General features: G+C 43.0%; 1 protein-coding gene across 5 annotated transcripts in view; it reads left to right on the top strand.

The window, feature by feature from the left end:
- Positions 1–20,598, top strand: part of LOC117755835 (AT-rich interactive domain-containing protein 1B-like) — a 176,086-nt gene that overhangs the window by 44,216 nt on the left and 111,272 nt on the right. For all 5 annotated transcript variants that reach the window (XM_034575958.1, XM_034575956.1, XM_034575957.1 and 2 more), the window contains exon 5: positions 13,973–14,077. In XM_034575958.1, coding sequence (XP_034431849.1) covers positions 13,973–14,077 — 105 coding nt within the window. The remainder of the gene's footprint in view (positions 1–13,972; positions 14,078–20,598) is intronic.

Raw genomic sequence — 20,598 nt, 5'->3', positions numbered from 1 at the left:
ATTTTAAGAGAAATGTGTTACCTGATTCCCTTGGTAAAGAACATTTTCTGCAGCATTTAGAGACACATTTGTGCAGGGTACAGCACAGGGCTGCGTAAACAACACCAGCAGCAGCACTGACAACAATGTTTTTTTTCATTCAGTCCAGACACTGAATTGATCATTAGCGGTTCATAAATGTGACTCGACTTATTTAGCATCTGCACAAGTTGATGCCATTTGGTAATGGTGTAGTTTTGTGTGTGGAGGTAGTTATACTGTGATTTAGTGCGACGTAGTTAAACTCTCCTTTCAACAGCCTTGAATATTGAGCGCACCAAGACAAACAGCCTAGCAAAGAGCCATTGCGGACACAAAAGCAGGTTGTCAAAAAAGGAAATCGTTAGTCTTAACGTAGTAATTTTCACACTGAGTGAAAACTTCAGCCAGCGTGGCTTTTGTCTCACTCTGAAAAAAAAAAAAAAGCACTTACTCTTGTTTTCTCACTTAACATGCTGACACACACGCACACACACATACACACACACACACCGCAACCCACTGAACAAACATTATTCACTCTAACTGCAAACGGCTGAGATCCATGGCCACGTTGACATTTTGTGACAGTAATGATGTGTTTTCATCATCGCCCATGATGTTGCGGCAATTGACCCTCACTGACATTTATACACCAGGTAGTTCCGCCCACGCACTCTGATTGGCCATAGCCCCATTTCACCTGTGCTGATCCTGTATTGGTTGCCATGCCAACCGCTGAGATGGCCGGGGAGCTGGTTTCCATGCATTGTTCATTGTTATGCATTCAAGCTACTTAAGGGGGGGGAAATGTTCAATCAGCACACATGCTTGTTAACGCTGCATAAAAGCCACAGTACCATGAGCAGCCGCAGCATCAACATTGCATCCCGCTGTCTTTACCCATAATCAAGAAATCCAACCTATGTGTTAGCGCTATATGGCATTTTATGTTGAAGGAACACAGCAGGTAATGTGCCGACACCTCCTTCTGGTTTCTGTCTGCTCGCCGTCAGACTATAGACCCGACTACATCCAGTCTTTATCACCTGCTATTAAGCTCCCATATGTTTACACTTACATTATATTCTTAAACTGTATTTTGACCTGGAAGGTGAAATGAAACTTGGCTTTTAATGAACAAGTACAGTTTAAGGACTGGCTTTCCAACCAACTGTCGTACGCATCTGAAACTTTGCAGGCACATATATATATATATCCACTATGTGCAAATGAAATGTACAGTGATCTAATGGCTAGACTTCTTGAGACTTCTTGAGACTTCTTGAAATATATGTGAGTGTACATTTGTGCCGAACTGTGCCATTTTCATCGTGCATAACAAATGTGAAATGCAGGTCCGAGGTCCACTCACTTGATTTCACTGGTTTATGTTCAAGTAATTACTGAAAATGCACAATATTGATCATTAAAAAAACATGACATTTTACACATAACAAATACCAGCCTGTGCTGTGGCATTAAGACAAAGTTAATTGTTCATTGATTGAGTGGGAGAGCAATTTAGAGAGAAAAACAATATCAGAAAATACCAGAATTAATTTCAATAACAAAGAAAGCAGGTCTCTGTCTTTGATTTTGGATCCAAGAGTAAACATGTTTGGAAATTGTACTTACACAGTGCAGTTGGCCAAGATTACAAACAGAGTGTGTGTGTGCTTTCAGCTCGGTGCCGAATTATTTTCATTCCTCTGTTTTGTGCGAGTGTGCGTCTCTCTGTCAGTTTTTGTAAATGTGTCTGTGTGTACACTAATCAGATGAGTGTGCTGCAGCAATTCCGAGCTGTGAAAAGGTCAAACGCTGACCTTTGTCTGTGATTCCGGGCTGAAATGAGACATGATGTGAGCCGCACGGAACGGATTACACGCACACACATGCACACAATTGCAAGCGCACGCCAGATTAGGATGTCATTGTGGTTTTGACCCCTGTTTTTTGACCCTGCATTACTCTGAGAAATCCAAGCTGAAAAGTTCTTTATTTTGTTCCTCCCGCGCTCTCTGCAGTTCCTCTCCCCCTACTCCACTCCCATTAACCCTAGCTAGAGGACATCCTCCAGCTGATGGAACCATTCCAGCTGCCTTTGACACAGAATTTGCTCTGCAACCGACCGCTATTAGTTGGTTTTGTCACAATTCGAAGTGAAAATGCCGTCTTTCTTTGAGTCTATTGCACTGCTGTGACCTCAACTGATTGCGAGGAGCAGAGCGGGCTAAAAAGACATTTCTAAGACATCAAGGCTGATACGATGAAAAGGCTGATGATATAAAAAAATATATATATATAAATATATATATAATATCACATCAGCGAAGAAGAAGGTTTTGAAAAATCCATGTGGGTGGTTTGCTGGTGTATTTGAGTGCTGTGGGTGTTTGAGAACACCAGATATTTTTAAATTGATGATTTCTGAGAGTTGTAGCTCTCGGAAACACTGTGACACATACTCTGCCTTAACTTAATTGATTGAGATGGCTTTTTGACCTTACACTCCACTTATTTTTCCACCAAATGCTGTTGAAGGTCCAGTGTTTAGGATTCAGGCAGATCTACTGGTAGAAGTTATTGTTGGAATTAGTGCGTTATCACCTGAAAACTAAGGATCATTATGTTTCTGTTACTGTAGAAGGAGAGGGTTCTCTTCCGTGGGCTCTGCCATGTTGCACTGTGATGTTCCAATGGTAGTGATGAATAGACAAACCAAACGGTGTCTCTACGAGGCCGTTTTTAAGATTCCTGACAGCCCTCGTGGTTTCTCATTTCTACATAGACTATATAAGGATGGAAGATACGTCTCCACATGATGATGTTAGGATTAAATAACTAATAAAAACCAAACTTACTACAAAAATTCACACTTGAACACACATCAGTATGGTCTCTGAAAAAATATTTAACACATGCTTTAAATTAAAAATATATTATTACCTATACTGCAGCCAACTGCTAGATATTGATTGAAACACTTTGGCTTTACTTTTGAGGAGCCGTCATGTCGTCGATCTTTAATAACAGTCTGATTTGTAAAGAGAGAGGTGAGGGGAGGGGTATTCATTTGGTTGCAATCTGCAACCTCACTGCTAGATGAACCTTTAAAGTGATTTCTTCTGGATGCATATTTTTAACAGACCCCATAAATATCATGACACTAATGTTTTTGGTCTGGTTGTTGGCTCCAATTACGGCGCAAGACAAATCACTTAAAGGGAGAAAATCTGTGGCCTTTCCTCCTCTTCCCAGCCGTATTACACTTGACACACAACAGATGAAGTGCGTGATATTTTGTTACTGTCTAATACTTTGTACCCCATAAAAACAGAAATGAGAGAGTAGTTACTTTTATAGTAGTTTAGAGTAGTATTTCAAGAATTTGGAGATTATTTTTTATGGCGTGTTTGCTTTATTGGGTAGTATACAGTGGAGTGTGACGAGAGAGAGAGAGAGAGAGAGAGAGAGAGAGAGAGAGAGAGAGAGAGAGAGAGAGAGAGAGAGAGAGAGAGGGGGAGAGAGAGACATTGGCCACCTGCCAATCGTGAACTCATAATGTTGTGAGAACATGGTAACAGCTTTGATCTGGTATTCCATGGAGCACTCCCTATTTAATTTTTCACTAAGAAACAGTGTGTTAAATTTATGTTTATAGAGAAATTACAATTAATAGAAAGTACTGTTGCCATACAGTAAAATAAAACTGTAAAGTGAATATGCCACTAGGTTGTACTTGAGTCAGTAGAAAACTTGTCTTTTGGCTACTGGATTATTCGAAGAAGGAAATCATTCCTGGCCACTTTCACTCTTAATAGTAAAAATAAAAACTATTCACTCTCTCCTCTGTGAAACTGATCTCTCTGTGGTCGTTTCCTCTATTGGCCTTAACTATTTCCTCTTCCTGTCTGAGAGTGGGCTCTGGGGAGCGGTGCTCTAGGAGAGGAGCTCTCACCTGATTGGAGGAGACAAGCTTGTTTTACAGGGACCTGCTTGAAGGAAGGTGATTTATGGATTCAGATGCTGCCCAGTGATGCTCATTAGTGCAACATCACATGTCCACTATAAAAACAATTTACAATTATCACTCTTACACTGGCTGGTGAAGTTTTTAGTAATATTTTAACAGTAGCTGCTGCATGTGTTTGCTCCACTGTGCACTATGAAATTATCAGACTACTGGTGTTTATGGTTTTGCTTTGAAAAATGTAATCAACTTTTCATGAATCAAAAACACAATTTTTTTATCCTTGCTGAGTGAACATAGTCCAGTGGGTTTTTAAAAGGTTTCTATCAGAAGCGGTGTCGATGGCCCAACACATAAACAGACAGGTGATCCCTAAATATGAAAAATTAAACATAATCAACAATTTGAGATATGGGATTTTTGACAGTGATATTATATTACAATGTATAAAAGTCTGTTGGTACAGGCCATCAAATGTTTCTCATGACAGTCTCACCATAAGCTCCATTTAGTGGTTGTTCTGGAGATTTGGATTGTATCACATGATCCTCTCCACCTGACTGAGTTTGTCCATTTTTCAAGAAACCTTTTACATTTCCCTCTCAGCTTCTTGTAGCACGAGAACATATTGTCAATGCAGTTCAAAAGTTAAGACACAAAGTTATTTTTTAATGATGAAATTATATTGAGTGACAGCTCCCGAGAAGCTACAAAATAGACTTTGTGGCAATCTTTTTACCTTGTTTACTTGATTTATGTTCCTGTTTAAGCTTGAAGCTTTGTAGGTCACTACTGAAGACTCTTTGCATAACTATAACCGGATGTTGTACGGTTCCGAACTTCCAGTGTGTCATTTCTTGTTTCCTGTCTGTCACCCGACCACGTCTGACCGGCTGCAGCAGCAGGCCCCCGCCCTCCACCACCCCCGCTTTTAATCACACCGGGTTAATTAAAAGGCCATGGAGCCTTTATGCTGCCTGGCCCCCTGGCTTTATTACCCCCTCGCTGTATACTGACTCTGCTGCCTCAATCACCGAGCATGCCCTCTTACACACAGACGCACACACACACACACACACTTTAACTCACGCGGAAATGGGAGCTCACCTTGGCAATGGTGGGGAGGTTGAGGAGACGAGGTGGAGGAAATGAGAGTCAGGAAGGAGGCTGTGTGAAGAGAGAGAGAGTGATGTGGTGAGAGCAGAGGGGACGGCGGGCGGGTGGGTGGGGCGCCCAAAGTTCAATGTCATTAATTGGTCACCATTTGAATATTAAGTGAAGAACTCTGTTAATTAACAGGATAATAAAAGTGCTGCTGGCTGGAAAGGGGGTGGACAGAAAAAAGGAGGGAGCGAGGGATGGAGGGAGGATAGGTTGTGGAAATGGAGGGCATATGGCGAGAGAGAAAAGAGAGAGGAAGGAAAGAGAGAGAGAGAGAGGGGCTGGGTGTGAGGTGATAAGAGGGAGAGAGAAACGTCCGTGGGTAAAGGTCTGGCAGTGGTAATTTGCAGAGAGCCGCGTTAATTGTCATAACCTTTTAAATGGCAGAGTTTATCGGAGTCCTCTAAATGTCCCTGCGTATCGCCACGGCAACCCTAGGCCTGGTGCACTCCGATTGGCCGCCGGTGACAAGCACTTAAGCTTGATGAGTTTTCAAGCAAAAACTAAAGGATAAAAATGAAAAGAAAAAAATTATGTACATACTGTATATGTCAGCCAGGTTTTCTGTGAGTGTGTGTGTGTGTGACGGGGGGGGTTCTGCATGTGTCTGAGACAATGTTTTTAATTTAGTGTGTTTTTTTACCTCCACATTGACTGACACTCGCTAATTGCTCGACCAGAATTCAACGCTGTTTTTTTCCCCTTCTTCTATTTTTTTTCCCTTTTTTGATTTATGTTTGTTTTTGTACAGACGAGCTGCAATTCAAATGCAAATGAACGCGAATGGGAGAGGTGTTTTTGGAACAGTTAGGACCATCATAATGGCTCAGAAAAGAAGGGGGGCAGTAGTTAGCGGCACAGCACCCTAGGGGCCTCATTTAGCTGCCATTTGTTAGGAAATGCCGCTACATTTGTTCCTGGATACAGACTTCACAGTCAGAGAGAGAAAGAGAAAACACCAAAAAAAAATGTCACAGTCAAAGTCAAGCTCGCCAACACACTACTATTGTTCTTCCACGCTTCAGCAAAAGTCATGTGGGTGTACACCAGTTTGGGTGGATGTCCGCTTAAATGTGAGCCAAGGCAATTGAAGTGAATGGGCGTACGGATGGGGGTGGCGGTGAAGGGGACTTGCAAAGAGTGTGTGAAGTGAGGATGGTACAAAGACCGGCTCTTATTTGATTACGCTGTTTAGAGGAATGGGAATGAAAGCCCTGGCAACGGGATCTGCAGCTTACACTGTTAGCTACATCAGACATCATCCCTGAGGGACGGCCTGCACACAAACCAGAGTGGGTGTTTGTACGTGCATGTGCATTTCTCTCTGTGTTTCTGCATATGTGTGTGTGTGTTTGTGCGCGCTTCTGTTTGGGCAACACTGAGTGCTTGCTCGTGACTGTTAGTGTGTGTACGAACTGTGTGTGTGTGTGTGTGTCCTGTGTCAGAGCTCTGGTCCTCTCTCTTGTAGTCTCTTTGTGCTAAAGGTCAGGGGGATTGCTGAGATAGAATCCAATCTGAAGGACACAGCACTAGAACAGGCCCTGCTACAAATGGACCTATTAAGATAGGCTGTACGCACACATACACAAACACACACTCACCGATGTGAAGGCATACACACACAGGAATTCTTGCATATGCACTTACAGCAGCTATTTAGATTCTAATGGTCACCTTTCCTGTGATGATAATAATAGGCTGTATCCTGGAATAACTGCCCATCATTTACATGCAGTCTAACAAATGCAGTGTTTTAGAAGACCATTGTAGGAGACAAAAGTGGGTCTTCCTTATGATATACTGTATTTACCGCATATCTGAAGTAAACAGATGAATCTGCAAGTATTCTGAAATGGATCAAAGGATGAAAATGTCAAATAACACGAAAGACGAGCACATCGCAACCAAACCGCTGATTTGTCACATTTTTCATAACACGGTGTAGCTCGCTCTCACTGCTGATTGTTGCTTCAATTACGGTTCAGTCAGTGTGATTGGTGTGAGCATGTGTGCATGTGTGCAACTCAGCCGCCCCCCCCACACACACACACACACTCACAACCACCATCGCCACCCTCATCATCGCTGCCTATGTCTGATGCTAAGAAGCTTTTTGCACACGTCTGTTTTTTTTTTGCTTTCTTTAAAGGCCCGGTCTTTCTTTAGCAGCTCGGCCAAATGAAAATACTGCCTTCAACAGTAATTACTGGCAGAGAGCAGGGTATACACACATCCGCACGTAATTAAAGACATAACAGACAAACTCTGCCGTGTAGACACACTGCCTCACTTTTTACCTCTGTCTGACCCCCCCCCATCTCAGGTTCTTTTCCCGGTGACTGATCCTGTATATCTGAGTGGGTGTGTGAATGTGACTGTGTGAGATACAGTGTGTTTGTGCTTCTATTCACTGTGCTCAATGGACATCTAAAGCTGCCTGTCCTTGGGGTAATGTGGAAGGAGGTGGTGGCCAGATGCACTGGTGTGTGTATGTGCATGTGTATATGTGTCTGTATGGTTAGAGAGAGAGTGTGTGTGTGTGTGTGTGTGTGTGTGTGTGTGTGTGTGTGTGTGTGTGTGTGTGTGTGTGTGTGTGTGTGTGTGTGTGTGTGTGTGTGTGTGTGTGTGGATGGGGGGTTGTTGGAGGGATGGGGCCTCTCTCCTAAAGACACGCAATTAAGCTTAATTTTTAATGAATATTAATGGCATTAGTGTCAGATTTTGTGGAGATGTGCATCTGCCAAGGTGCAGGGGAGAAAGGGGGGGGGGTGACTAATTCATTTGGTAGTCATGAGGAGAGCGGCTGGAGATGAGGAGGGGAGGGGGGGTGGTATTGATGAAGAGGAGCAGGATGGAGAAAGGGACGGAGATGGAGGAAGGCAAGTGGGATGGGAAGGTAGTGGTGGATGGAGGGAGTGATTGGAAAAGTGATGTATAAAGTGGAAAAGATGTGTAGTAGGAAGGATGGGAGAGGTGTGGAGAGAGCACGAGATTAATGGGAGACGGAATGGAGAAGGAGAGTGAGGGAGGTGGAGTGACGGATGCCGAGGGAGCAGTTAAGTCTGAGGAGAGCGAGGGAGGTTTGGTGAAAAAAATAGAAGTAAATATGTCTCTGTAATAGAGAAAAGGAGGAAATTCTATGTGAACATAGAAAAGAACAAAGGACGTGAGAGGAAGTTGACTTCATAAATCGAGAGCTAATCAAATTCAAACAGGACACTACTGGGCATGTGTGACCAAAAACTGTGACAAAAATCTGCACATACATTTTTATAAAAGTGAGATAGCCCAGAGCAAGGAATGGCAGTGGAAAACAGGATTAATGCGCGAGCATGTTAAAATAAACAACAAATAAAGCTGAAGTAAACATTAGTTTGAAGTAACGCACGCTCTTTAGAAAAGAAAGGCAATCGAGAGAGAGATCGAGAGAGAGATGTCAGCCAGAGTCAGCTGAGCGTAACGGCTGTAAATCTTTTAGCTGTGGCTGCTTTCTGTTTCGTCAAGTGGTGGCATCAAATGCTCTTGCTTTCTGTCTGTTCGTTTCATTGCTGATTTTCAGAGACAGACAATCAAACTCATACAAGCAGAGCCCGGCAGCATTTCACCTTGGTCCCTGCTTGAATATAGAGTTAGAGCGTGTGGAGTGCAACCAACTAAAAAAAGTCCTGTACAAACCTTAAATTAGGTGAAAGATGTGTTCATGAAGCTGTTTTCAGACATGACCTCCGGGTAAAATCTGGAGAATTGCTACGAAGTTTATCCAGTTTGCCTTTCACACATGCAGAACACAACGGGAGGTTCTCTGAACAGACACGTTCACAACAGCAACAAATCCTCCGCATTTCTCAGTCGAGAGGTGGAGCAGCCGGGTGCAGCAGACAGAGGCAGGAAGTGACGTATTAACTCCGCTGCGTAGATCAAATGATCATGTTTACCGCATCCAGACACCATCGTCAGCTCTTATCACCACAAACTCTCTTGACATCTTCGTCAATGTCTTCTACATGTATGACACTGCTTTTTCACCGGGGGATGTTTGTTTTATTTTTGCGTCTGTTGTATGTTAGAAGTGCCATCAACCCCCCCCCACTTGTTCGTGGTGAATCCAGCGGGGGATGTTCTGCTGTGATCACACGTTGACTTCTCCTGGATTTCTACGGACTTTATAATAGGAGGTCAGGCGGATAAAGTACGTAGAAACTGCGGAGCGTCTCACTCGGACATTTGACCCGCAGCACTGGTAGCCAGCTCTAGGAGGCGCTGTTCTGTGGCACAACCTGACCTTTGACCTCTTCTTTGAGGAAAAGAGTCATCATACTGATACAATCATTGACTATATTTGTAAAAATGGCTTTAGAAAGTGAAGCCAATACAGAGGTGCCTGAAACATGCATTCTCTCAAATGACCAGCACAGGTCGACTCCACTGGTTTCTAAAGAAGTCTGTTTCTACCATAGACTGTTAATAAAGATGGGCGACATGACTGCTCCCCAAAAGTGATTCTAAGCTTATCAATCGCCACCTGGTGGTAGGCTGCCAAAGTGCACAATAAATTATTCTAAAACATGTTTTTTGTAATTTCAGGTAGTTCTTATCACACTGATGTATGTCCATGTTTTTAATTTGTTATTTCTTGCTATAAAACAGGATGAAATGCTAAGATTGACAGTTGAGACTGACTCACAATCTGTCGAGTGCTTGTATTAACGGGACCTTGATACTACAGCTCCATCCTCTGATCACTACAGCATAGTAGGGCAGGGTCTTTATCTGAGATATTTTAGCTTCATTTCCGGATAGTGGGATGAAGTGGAGATGTGTCGTCCATCTGTATATCCAGTCTTTGGTTCGTATTGAAGTCTGTGAGAAAATGACCCTACTTCTCATTTTCATAAAAGTCTTTTTCAGTGCATCATGATGTTTATTTTGTAAACTATGGTTCCAATTTAGAGTAAATGGACAGTATCCGTGCCCCAATCCATTGGCATGGATACTGTCTGATTCACAGCTCGTACTGTCCAATGTGTGCAGGTCGCAGGTGAAGGTGGGCTTGCAATGTCCTCAAGCTCTCAGTCAGGCTCCCCCCCCCCCCCCCCCCCCCTCCCCCAAATATCACACAGACTCAATACAAAAGATTCAATTTAAGCCGGACTGAGTAGTTTTAGTAGCAGGATTCATCAAAAAGTCTCATATTCCAAACAGTTGTCGGGTGTCTAACATCTTTCTGCTTTCTCGAACATTTCACACTTGCCGACTGACTCTCGTTCCACAGCGGCCCGGGATTAACGCGCTGCTGCAATATTGATTTATGTCCGCATAACACCTCTCCGGCTCTATATATTACACCACATTCAGCAGTCATCTATTCAATCAAATCTAATATTACACTGCCTCTCCACACAGCTGTCTAATAGCATTTAACTCACAGTTTGATTCCTGCATTCCCTGATGTACTTCAAACGCTTGCCTTCAATATCCTTCATTCGTTTCTACTATGCCAAGATGAAGTCTTTTGAAAAGCATGGAGGATGAATGAGCATGTCTGTGCGTGTGCGTGTGTGCGTGTGTGCGTGTGTGTGTGTGTGTGTGTGTGTGTGTGTGTGTGTCTGTGTGTGAGAGAAGACAGGATTAGCTGTGGCCTAAGGCTTAAGGTATGGAGTGGAGTGTATTTTAGAAGCTTCTAAATTAGCTGGGAAATGGGATTTTGAGACAATGGACTGGAAAAAACTCAAATAAAAGGATGCACTCGCAGCACTCCTTCATTTGCCTCTGATGTGCTCTCGCTTTTTCTCAGTCTCTTTATTTGCCTTTTTTTCTCCCTCTTCATCTCCTCTCTCTCCCTCTGCTTTTCTACCTCATTCATTTCTTCTTCTCTTTTTGCATCTCACCTTCTGTTTTTCTCAGCCACTGTCTCTCTCTGCCCACCCTCCTCCTGGTCCGTCTCACCTTCTCTGTCCATATTCCAGTTGACAGTGATGATGTAAGAACGTGAGTGTAAACAGTAGTATGAGGCTAACCTCTCTTTGACCCACTTAAAACGGAAATCCCCCCGAGTACACAAACACACGCTCACAAAAACGCAAATACACACAAACACACACACACACTCTGCAGACTCATATGCCTGAATAAATATTGGACTTGGGTCAGCAGCCACTTTTCTCTTCTCAATTCACTGTGCGAGTAACTGTCACATGCACATTTTTTTGCCTGTGAACCAAACTGTGTGTGTGTGTGTGTGTGTGTGTCTGTGTATGTGTGTGAAACACTTGTCCACCACATATCTCCTCTGTTTCTCCTCCTCCCACCCCTCCTCTTTTCTTCCTTCCCTGGGTCTTTATTTACCTGTGGAGGTGTGTACTTGTGTCTCTGCTTCAAACAAAACACTTCCGACCGTGTAATATAAGCCTGATGTTTGGCGCGCATCCAGCGATGAACACAGGGGGGGCTGTGCAGACAAACACAGTGCTCGCCTTGGGCCCTGACGAGGAAACTCACATGGCTTTTTGTTTCTAAAAGTTGTTTCCGATCTTTGCTGCAGTCCTGTTGTGTCTCTCAGCACTCGCCACTTATGGAATGGTGTGTGATTCACTGATTGAACCACATCTTGGTGAACAGGGTTTCCCCCCTGGCTTCGAGACATGGTTTGGGGTTTTTTGGTTATGATCCGAATGAGGAGGCTCTTTTGTAAAGATTATGACTTGATGTTCCATTTATGTTCCGTTTTGTGTTCAAATATTTTCTGTGTGGTTATTATTCTAAATCAAAAATGAAAAAATGCATAGTTTAGCCTTGTTTTATCTAAGATCAAGATCTACTTTACCACATAGACCTTAGAAAACACACTCAACACTCAAACAAAGCAGTCATCAAACACATATTAAAACAATCACTGAAATTATTACCAAGTATAATTCTAAAGTCTCTAAAAGGAATTAATACCTTCTATTTTCCTTAATTTGAAAATAAGGATCACCTGATTCATGAATTTCACACAAGAACTGGCATCGGGTTGAAATTATTGATGATATCACATAAATGTCTGTAAATCTTATTTTCTTCAGTATCCGGTTACATTTTATATTTACTTCTTAGTGCACCAGTAGAATTTTCATAAATTAGTATCTGCATCATGTGTTACTCCATGTTTCAACAAACAGTGGAAGTAAGATGCTAGCAAACTGATGATGTTTAAGAAAATTCAACTTGTGATAAACTATTATGCTAAATTAATTGAGCAGCAGAAGATAGAATGATCTTTCATATTGGCACATATGAAACAGATAAACACGAACATGTTGAGGTTTGTTTCTTAACGCAGCACATTGCAGGACCAGATTTAAAAGGGAGTCATGACTTCACGGTGGGTGCAGCTTGACTAACTTAATGCTATAAAATGGTACTAAACCGAACTCTGACATTTCAAGAAAAATTAGGATTTTTTCCTGTAATTTTTAGAATTAGTGCTTCGGTGATTTAACTGTCTAATAATTGAAACTTGGATTTGAAGGCACTACTCTAGGGCATCTGAGGTCATTACATTTTCTTAATAATAGATGACTGAATACATTAACTTTTTATCTCTGTGTGTGCAGCTCTTAAAACTGCATGCAAACGGTGTGTGTGTACAGAGTATCTGCAGGTTTTGCATGTACATAAGAATTTAACTTGATATAAGATTTCTTGAAGAATCTAGAAAAGGAGTGAAATGGTATCATTCACCCCAGAGGTACAAATTGTGTCACATTTAATGCTCTAATAATAGATCCATTTCACATGATACATCTCTTGCTGTGAAGGATAATCTTCTGCTATAAAATTATATCACCTAGCTGACAGGAATATTGCCCACCTACTACAGTATAATCACACAACAGATAAAAAATCTAACTGTGGGGAAAAAATGGATTTCAAAAGTAAAAACCTGAGGACACCCACACAGGAAATGTGTGTGTGCGTGCGTGTGGCTTTGTGTATGTTGTGTTTGGTTGTGTGCGCAAGCACTCGCGTGTGATCTCTCGCCGCGTCTCGCCGATCAGTTATCGCTAATCCTTCCACTCAGAGCTCTTTAACAAGTTGCCATTGTGCTGCCGACGCTTAACATGATGGAGGAACGACCTCCGTGGTGAATGAAAAGAAGAGGGAGAGGGAAGGAGGGAGAGATACAGAGGGAGGGAGAGGGCAACACCTCCGACAATGGGGAGAAAATTGGTTTACACTAGATAGGCTTGTGATTACAGAGGGAAAGAAAATGACTTAGATTGAACAATACAACTGAGTGAGTGTGTGTGTGTGTGTGTGTGTGTGTGTGTGTGTGTGTGTGTGTGTGTGTGTGTGTGTGTGTGTGTGTGTGTGTGTGTGTGTATATTCTGAGGATTAGTGGGTGGTTAGGCCCGGATTTGGGTAAAATGAATTGTCGGGTATGGTGTGCTGATGGGTGCTTGTTTGGATGTTTTTCAGTCTCCATGTACATCTGTGTGTGTGTGTGTGTGCGTGTGTTTGTGTGTGTGTGTGTGTGTCAAAGTCTGCTCCAAGCAAACATTAATGTGAACAAAAAACAAGCTTTATAAGCAGACAAAAAAATCACATGATGCAAAATACTGCAGCACCAAAATAAGTTGCCTAACAAAGACCTCATAGGTCGAAACAGTGTCTTAATAAAACATTTTCAATTCAGTTTGTAAACATAACGTACGTATAAACTGCTTTTATTTGACTAATTTATCTACATATTGGAAGGGTCTGTAAATTCTGTCCTTTTAATTTATTGATCAAAGACTCCCTGTGTTTCTCTCTCTCTCTCTCTCTCTTTTTTTTAAGGAGGCCCAGCAGGAGAGCTACAACACCCGGGGTCCTGCTCCAGGGAATTCTGGGAAGGCCAACAATGAGGATGGTGTCTCCCAGGACCGCCCCTCCAGTCTGCCGGTGAGTGACAGACAGTTCTGACCACCGATAAGCACAGAACATTGCTGAATGTTGCTCGTACAGTTGAATAACAGCACTTTATCATACATCTCAGGATTAAAGAAAGGAGTTGTTTGTTGTAGCAAGCATCATAGAAACATTAGCTCCTTTGTTTTCCTTAATTTCTTGAATTTCTGGCATACTGTCTAATTTTCAGTTGAAAGCCTCTCTGTCCAATCAAATGGCTCCGTTTGTCCTGTGACCCGCCTCATTTTGACTGCTCATATCAGAGCGTATGTCTGTGTTTTTACTGCCGCCAATGCGAATCCAAAAAGGCCACACGAAATAGCCTGTGATCTCAGCATCACGCACTCACTCACTCACACACACACACACACACACACACACACACACACACACACACACACACACACACACACACACACACACACACACACACACATTCCCACATGCACAAAGAAGCACATGCACACACACACAGACATTCCCACTAAACGCATGCAGTCACACATGCGAACCCTCACGCACTGCCTCTTGGCATTTGGGCGAGCTAAAAATCGTTAAGCAGGTTGCCTGGAGGAGGAGTAATTGAGAAGAAATTGTGAGGCCATGGCTGATCTATGAGGGGAGAGAGAGAGATGTGGGCTGCTCCATTTTTTTGGGGGCTAAACTAATCGCTTTTTTACTCTCTATCATTTCTCCCCCTTCCAGCTCCACAGCACTTTCAAGAATAGAATAAATAGACATTTGCAAAAGTTGCAAATATTGGCACCGCTTGAGGTGTGCGCCGTTTAATTTACCCGACACTTTGGAACAGCCTCAGGAGTGGAAGAATAAACTGCAAGAAAAGCTAAATCAAGTGTATGAACTGAAATGAAATCATGATATGTTCCCTGCACTGATACTTTAAAAGTCTATGTGCCTGGTCATCTTTCAACAAACACTGACGGCTGACTTTTCTTTCTCTTCAAATCACTGGCTGATTTATCCGTCAGTTTTCCAACCGGTTCTTCCACTTCCACGTTCACACACTCTTTCTTTCTCTGTTTTGTTTTTTTCCCTGCATAACATACTGCTAATAGTATGTCATCTGCTTTATCTTGGCGTTTCTCCATTTTCTTTCATTTTCATTCACCCACTCTTTGTCGTCCCCCCCCACCCCCTATTCCCTTGCCTCCTCTGTATTTCAGTCTAAAGCAGCATCATGAAAGCCGCCCCCCCTCCCCTCTCGTGCTGTAATGAGAAATGGCCTTGATGTATCAGTGTGTGAATCCAGAGTGAGAGAGCAAGGCGAGGCGAGGAGCCACTGCAGTCACAGGGGCCGATCTATTTGAACCAGCACCACTATCACCCCATATTCCCTCACCGCTTTAATCCTGGCGTTTTACCCCTTGGGTTCTCCGTGTGTTTTCACATCCCATCCAAAGCGCGTGGCTCGCAGAGATCCTAATCGGCGGCAAGTTTTGATGAGAGCGAGAGAGACACACACAGAGAGGGAGAGAGGGCGCGATGGATCGACGGACGGGGAGAGAAAGAGAGAGAGAGAGAGGAGAGAGAAATTGCTCAGCGTTTGCCAGGCTCTTCCAGCAAGCTGTCACGGCAGAGATGTAACCGTTTTTTTTATTTTTTTCTCTCTCCCCCTCTTTCTTTTTCACTCTCTTGCCGGCGTTTGATGTCAGATCTAAGCTGCTGTCATCTTTTTTCCCCCTTTCTCTCTGTCAGGAGGGAGGGAGCGCGGGTCGGCAAAGTGTCATGTTGTTGTTTTGGGACGAGGCTCCTGTGTGATGTGGCGGGATTTTTGAAGGGAGACCAAAGGGAAAAAGTGCTTTAGTAACTTATCACAAATGCAACTCACAGTGGCCCTCGGTTCTTTAAAAATATAATGTATTGGAAATTTGGCATGCCTGGTGTTCCATGGAATTGTAAAGTAACTGTATTGTTATTGCTCTAATTACATGAAGACATAGAGTAGTTTCCATGTAGCATTAGCGCTGATGCTAATGTTCATGGCATGTGCTTAAGCCTTGCATTAGGATTGAATTTTGTAGCTTTTATGCCACAGTGGTTTTTATTGTTCATAAATGAGTGAGTTAATGGTGTTTTGCATTGAATATATTTTTAACAGCTTTATCTGCTGAAAGGAGCTTTGTCTCCTGGTACTCTGTTACAGCAGTCGACAACAGCTTTTCCATTTTAAAGTTACATTTGCATTCACAACCTGATTTTTAAAAATAGGTTGCATTAACACCACAGTATTCTTCCTGCCGTTTATCCGGACTCTAGAGATTTGCTGTTCTAGCTGAGCCTGTTCCTCCAGTTCCACACAACAGTGAAGACAACAGCTAGTGCAAAGATTGTCTATTGCGAAGATGAACTACTCGATAGTGAAACTTAATGAAATGAATGGTGTTGTCAGTAGCCTCCTTATTTTTCTCCTCCTTTTACATCACACAGAGATTAAGAACAAAACTAAAATGTGAGGGTTATATGATGTTTGACATAGCATTTAGATTTTCAGTCAGCACTGCTTCACTTGCACAGAAACGTGTCTCTTTTACACTACTGTGGATATTTTCACCTGTTTTGAAAAAAATCTCCATCCAGATGAGAACACAAAAATAAAAGACTACAGATGCTTAAAAAAGCAATCCGGGCAAGGAGGTGGCGATAAAGTCTAGTAATCAGTAAAATACCGGAGAAGAACGCTGTGGCCTAATACTGGGTGAGGCCGATTCCTGTGAATACTGACTAAGTGGTGCACTACTGCAAAATGTAGCTCCAAACGTGTAATTAGACCTAGCAGTGCCAGAGAAACTTGTACATCGCCACCATTGTTGTTGTTGTTTCTGACACATGCTCATTACACAAAACAACAGTGGGCATACGCAAAGTAAGCTATGACATCACACTCTGTTTTACGTTTGCGTGCACAAGGATACAGAGAAAACCAGAGTTTTTAAAAATCAGCACTTTAAAAGAGGATTTTAAATAGGCTACTGTTTGCATGTTGACAAGCGGCCAGATGAGAAAGTTTGTATTTTAAAATATCCACATTAGCGTGGACAGTGCGTTTAAGGGATGATGTTTCTCACCAATTGCTTTTGCCATGTGTGGCAATTGCGGGTCAATAAAAGGTGACGTGTCATGTAGGTTACTGAGGGGGTGTTGCAGAGCGGGACAGCTTGATTGGCACAGGATGACATGTTGACTGCTGCCTTGTTATTTCCTGCTGTGTGTGGCGGACAGGCATCCAGAAACAGAAGAAGAGTGAGAGCTGTGTTTTCTCTCTGTAGCACCCTCAGCCCGTTGCATCTCTTTGCCCATAGCGTCACTAAGCCGAGCCAGTTCTTCCAGTGCCACAGTTAGGTGAGGAGCCAGGGATTTCACTGCCCCCCCCCCCCCCCCGTTCCAGTCACTACATGTTCCCTGCTCTCCGGCACTCCCCTGACAGCCTGCCAAGCTGCCGCACAGCCTCCCATCCTCTGGGACATGGGAGAGGATGGCCAGCCATGTGGAAAGACACAGAGAGAGAGAGAGAGAGAGAGAGAGAGAGAGAGAGAGAGAGAGAGAGAGAGAGAGAGAGAGAGAGAGAGCTAGAGAGAGAGAGAGAGAGAGAGCGCTGAGGGTGGGAGTGTGAGGTGAGGAAGAGCTGGGGGTGCATGGTGAAGAGCAGGATGAGAAAGAGAATGACTAAGAGGTAGAGAGAGAGAAAGAGAGAGAGGGCGTGAAGCGGTGAAGTGAAACATGGTTATCTTTTTGTCACTTGTTCAGGGTGAGGGATGTTGAATTCAGGCTATGGGGTTCTGGCAGCGGCATTATTCTCACGCACACGCAAGCACGCACACACACACATACACACACACAGACAAAATATTCTTGTATGTCTTTCAGTGCTCATTTGCCCCTCCTTGACTTATTTTCCATCAGACAAAAGGGAAAATTCAGAAACACCATCTTCCTCACTTTCTCTTTCCCTCTCACTCCTGTCCACCTTGCCCTCCTCTGTTTTCCTGAGTGTTAGGTCATGAAAGATTGACAGGGCACAGCTGGAGAGGCCTGCTCCCCTCCCCTCCCCTCCGCTCTGCTCTCTCCCTCTCTCAGTGCAACCACACACTCACAATCAAACAGGCTCCTTTGCTCACAAACACACACTCATCACACACTTTGATACACACTCTGTCCTCTGTGAGCCGTTTTCTCACACTAAGCATGTATGTGTGTGTGTGTGTGTGTGTGTGTGTGTGTGTGTGTGTGTGTGTGTGTGTGTGTGTGTGTGTGTGTGTGTGTGTGTGTGTGTGTGTGTGTGTGTGTGTGTGTGTGTGTGTGTGTGTGTGCGTGCTCTATCAGAGCATGTCAGTCAGGCTGCCCTTACAGTATGTGCTCTCACTTTGGTTCCCCCCACTTCTGTGTTTTATTTTAGAGTCCCCAGGCAGGCAGACAGGCCAACAGGCAGCACAGAGTAATGTCATCCAGCAGGGTTAGATTCAACCTCCACATTAGTGCACGGGGGGGGGGAGGGAAGGAGAGGAAAAAAGGAGGCAGGAGAGGAATGGAGTGAAGGGGGGAGAGAGGGAGGGTGGAAAATGGCGTGGGAGGAAAAAGGAAAGAGGGAGAGAAATGGAAAGACAAATATATCTTTAACATACATCAGAATGTGGTTTGAATAGTTTAGATGCAAACTATTCAACATATATTTTAAGAAACCATTCAAATTACATTGAAAATGCTCCAGCAGTCAGGGCCATTTTTCTTATAGGAGCATAATGTCTGTTTGTATTTTTGTATGTGTTTATGTGAGATATATACTTTAGCAGCATGTGGAGATAGAAAGGAATGGAAGGTGGGGGAGAGAGGGAGGCAGTGAGACTCAGAGACGAGATGTTCTCTGGACCCTGCTGCCTATTCTTAGAACAGTCAGCAGCAGTGAAGGCCACAACAGCTCCCTGCCACTGCTACGAGCTCACAGAGGCTCTGAGAAATGCTAATCTGAAGCCAGTTTCACACTGTGAGGTATACGGGGGAATGCCCACGGTCACGCAAGCCTCAAACTTGGAGACCTGTTAGCTTGAATATGAATAAGAGTGACTGATTCATATCCGTAAGACCTCATATCTTACTGTATAATTTGAGATTTTTGCATCAAACTGGTTCTCGACTCAGTGTTTTCACCACAGACCCAGATATCATGACACAGCGAGTCAGACGACCCTGGGCTTCATCTAAAATGCAGACGGGCTATTTTTCCGCTTGTATGCCGGCCTGTTTTCGTTTGCCTCTCATGAATCATTTAGCACGCACACACAGTTTCATGTACACGCATGTTTTTTTTTTGATCCTCAAGAGCCAGGAACATGTGTTTTTGCTGGGGCTGTACCATTTGTTCCCCTACGGCTTGAAAACACAGACGCACAGGAAGGTGAATTGAAAGCGGGGAAATTTCCCTGGGTCTTTCATGTTTGTACATCATCAACATGCCCTTGAAACAGAAAATTCACCTGTGATAATACCCTGAAATATAAATATAATGAATCCATAGATGTGTTTTCTTCTGTTTCAGCAGTTGTGTTTCCAGTTATTTGTAGCAACGTTAATATATTTGAACATCAGACAGGGATTAAAGTTCTTAATTGCTACCATGGATTATTTTCAGTTAGATTACCGATAGAGAATAAAATGATTTTAACTTTAGAGTACAAAACCAAAAACTGATTCATAGCATATAATCTATCTTTTCGTCGTCATTTTCAGGTTGTTCATCTAATTTTACGTCATAACTCGTCATGTCAGTAGGTGGCGGTAATTAGCAGTCACTCGTAACTGGAATTAAAGGGCATGATGCTGTTGTAGCTTATAAACCAATTCAGTGCTGAAAGAGAAACTCACTACGTTAACTCATTGCGCTTAACAAACTTTGCAGGTTTCTATATGGATTTTGACCTAGCATTGGCTAGTTAGCCAGTAGGCCACTGACACATGTAAAATGTTGTGTATATCTTGTTTCTCTGTGAATTCAAGAGGGGCAATCTGTTTGAAATGCTTTAGTTAAGGCTAATTTGTTCAGTTAATGTTTTTCAATTAGTTACATTAACTCGACATAAGGGATTGCTGGAAGTGTCAACTTACCAGCTTGTTGTCCTTATGTTTCTGTTCATTCATCTGTTTGGAACATAGACTCTGCTCATGTCTCCCAGTATCTTAACTTGGCGGATGCTAATAATGTCCATTCATAATTGCGAACTTGAGAATAGACCTAAGAGCTGTAAGGAAAGAATGTGAGTCAAAGCAAGTAAACTTGAAATTCAAGATACATTATCCAATGCTGGCAGTTGTTACATTTCTATATAAGCTAACCAGGATTTGTCCAGGTGGGCTGGTGGACTGTACGCACTAGACCAGGTGAAATTGTGCTTTGTGCATGTTCCATGACCAAGTTAGTTAATGTGTGTTAACTTTCTAGAGTAATAGAAAAGTAGCTTGCAAATGATGAACCCAAAAACCCTTGAGATTCACTGCCCCACAAG

The sequence above is a fragment of the Hippoglossus hippoglossus genome, chromosome 22 (genome assembly GCF_009819705.1).
Source record: "Hippoglossus hippoglossus isolate fHipHip1 chromosome 22, fHipHip1.pri, whole genome shotgun sequence".
Lineage (NCBI taxonomy): Eukaryota > Metazoa > Chordata > Actinopteri > Pleuronectiformes > Pleuronectidae > Hippoglossus > Hippoglossus hippoglossus.
The sequence above is the reverse complement of the archived record's forward strand: the minus strand, read 5'-3'. Positions and strand labels throughout refer to the sequence as shown.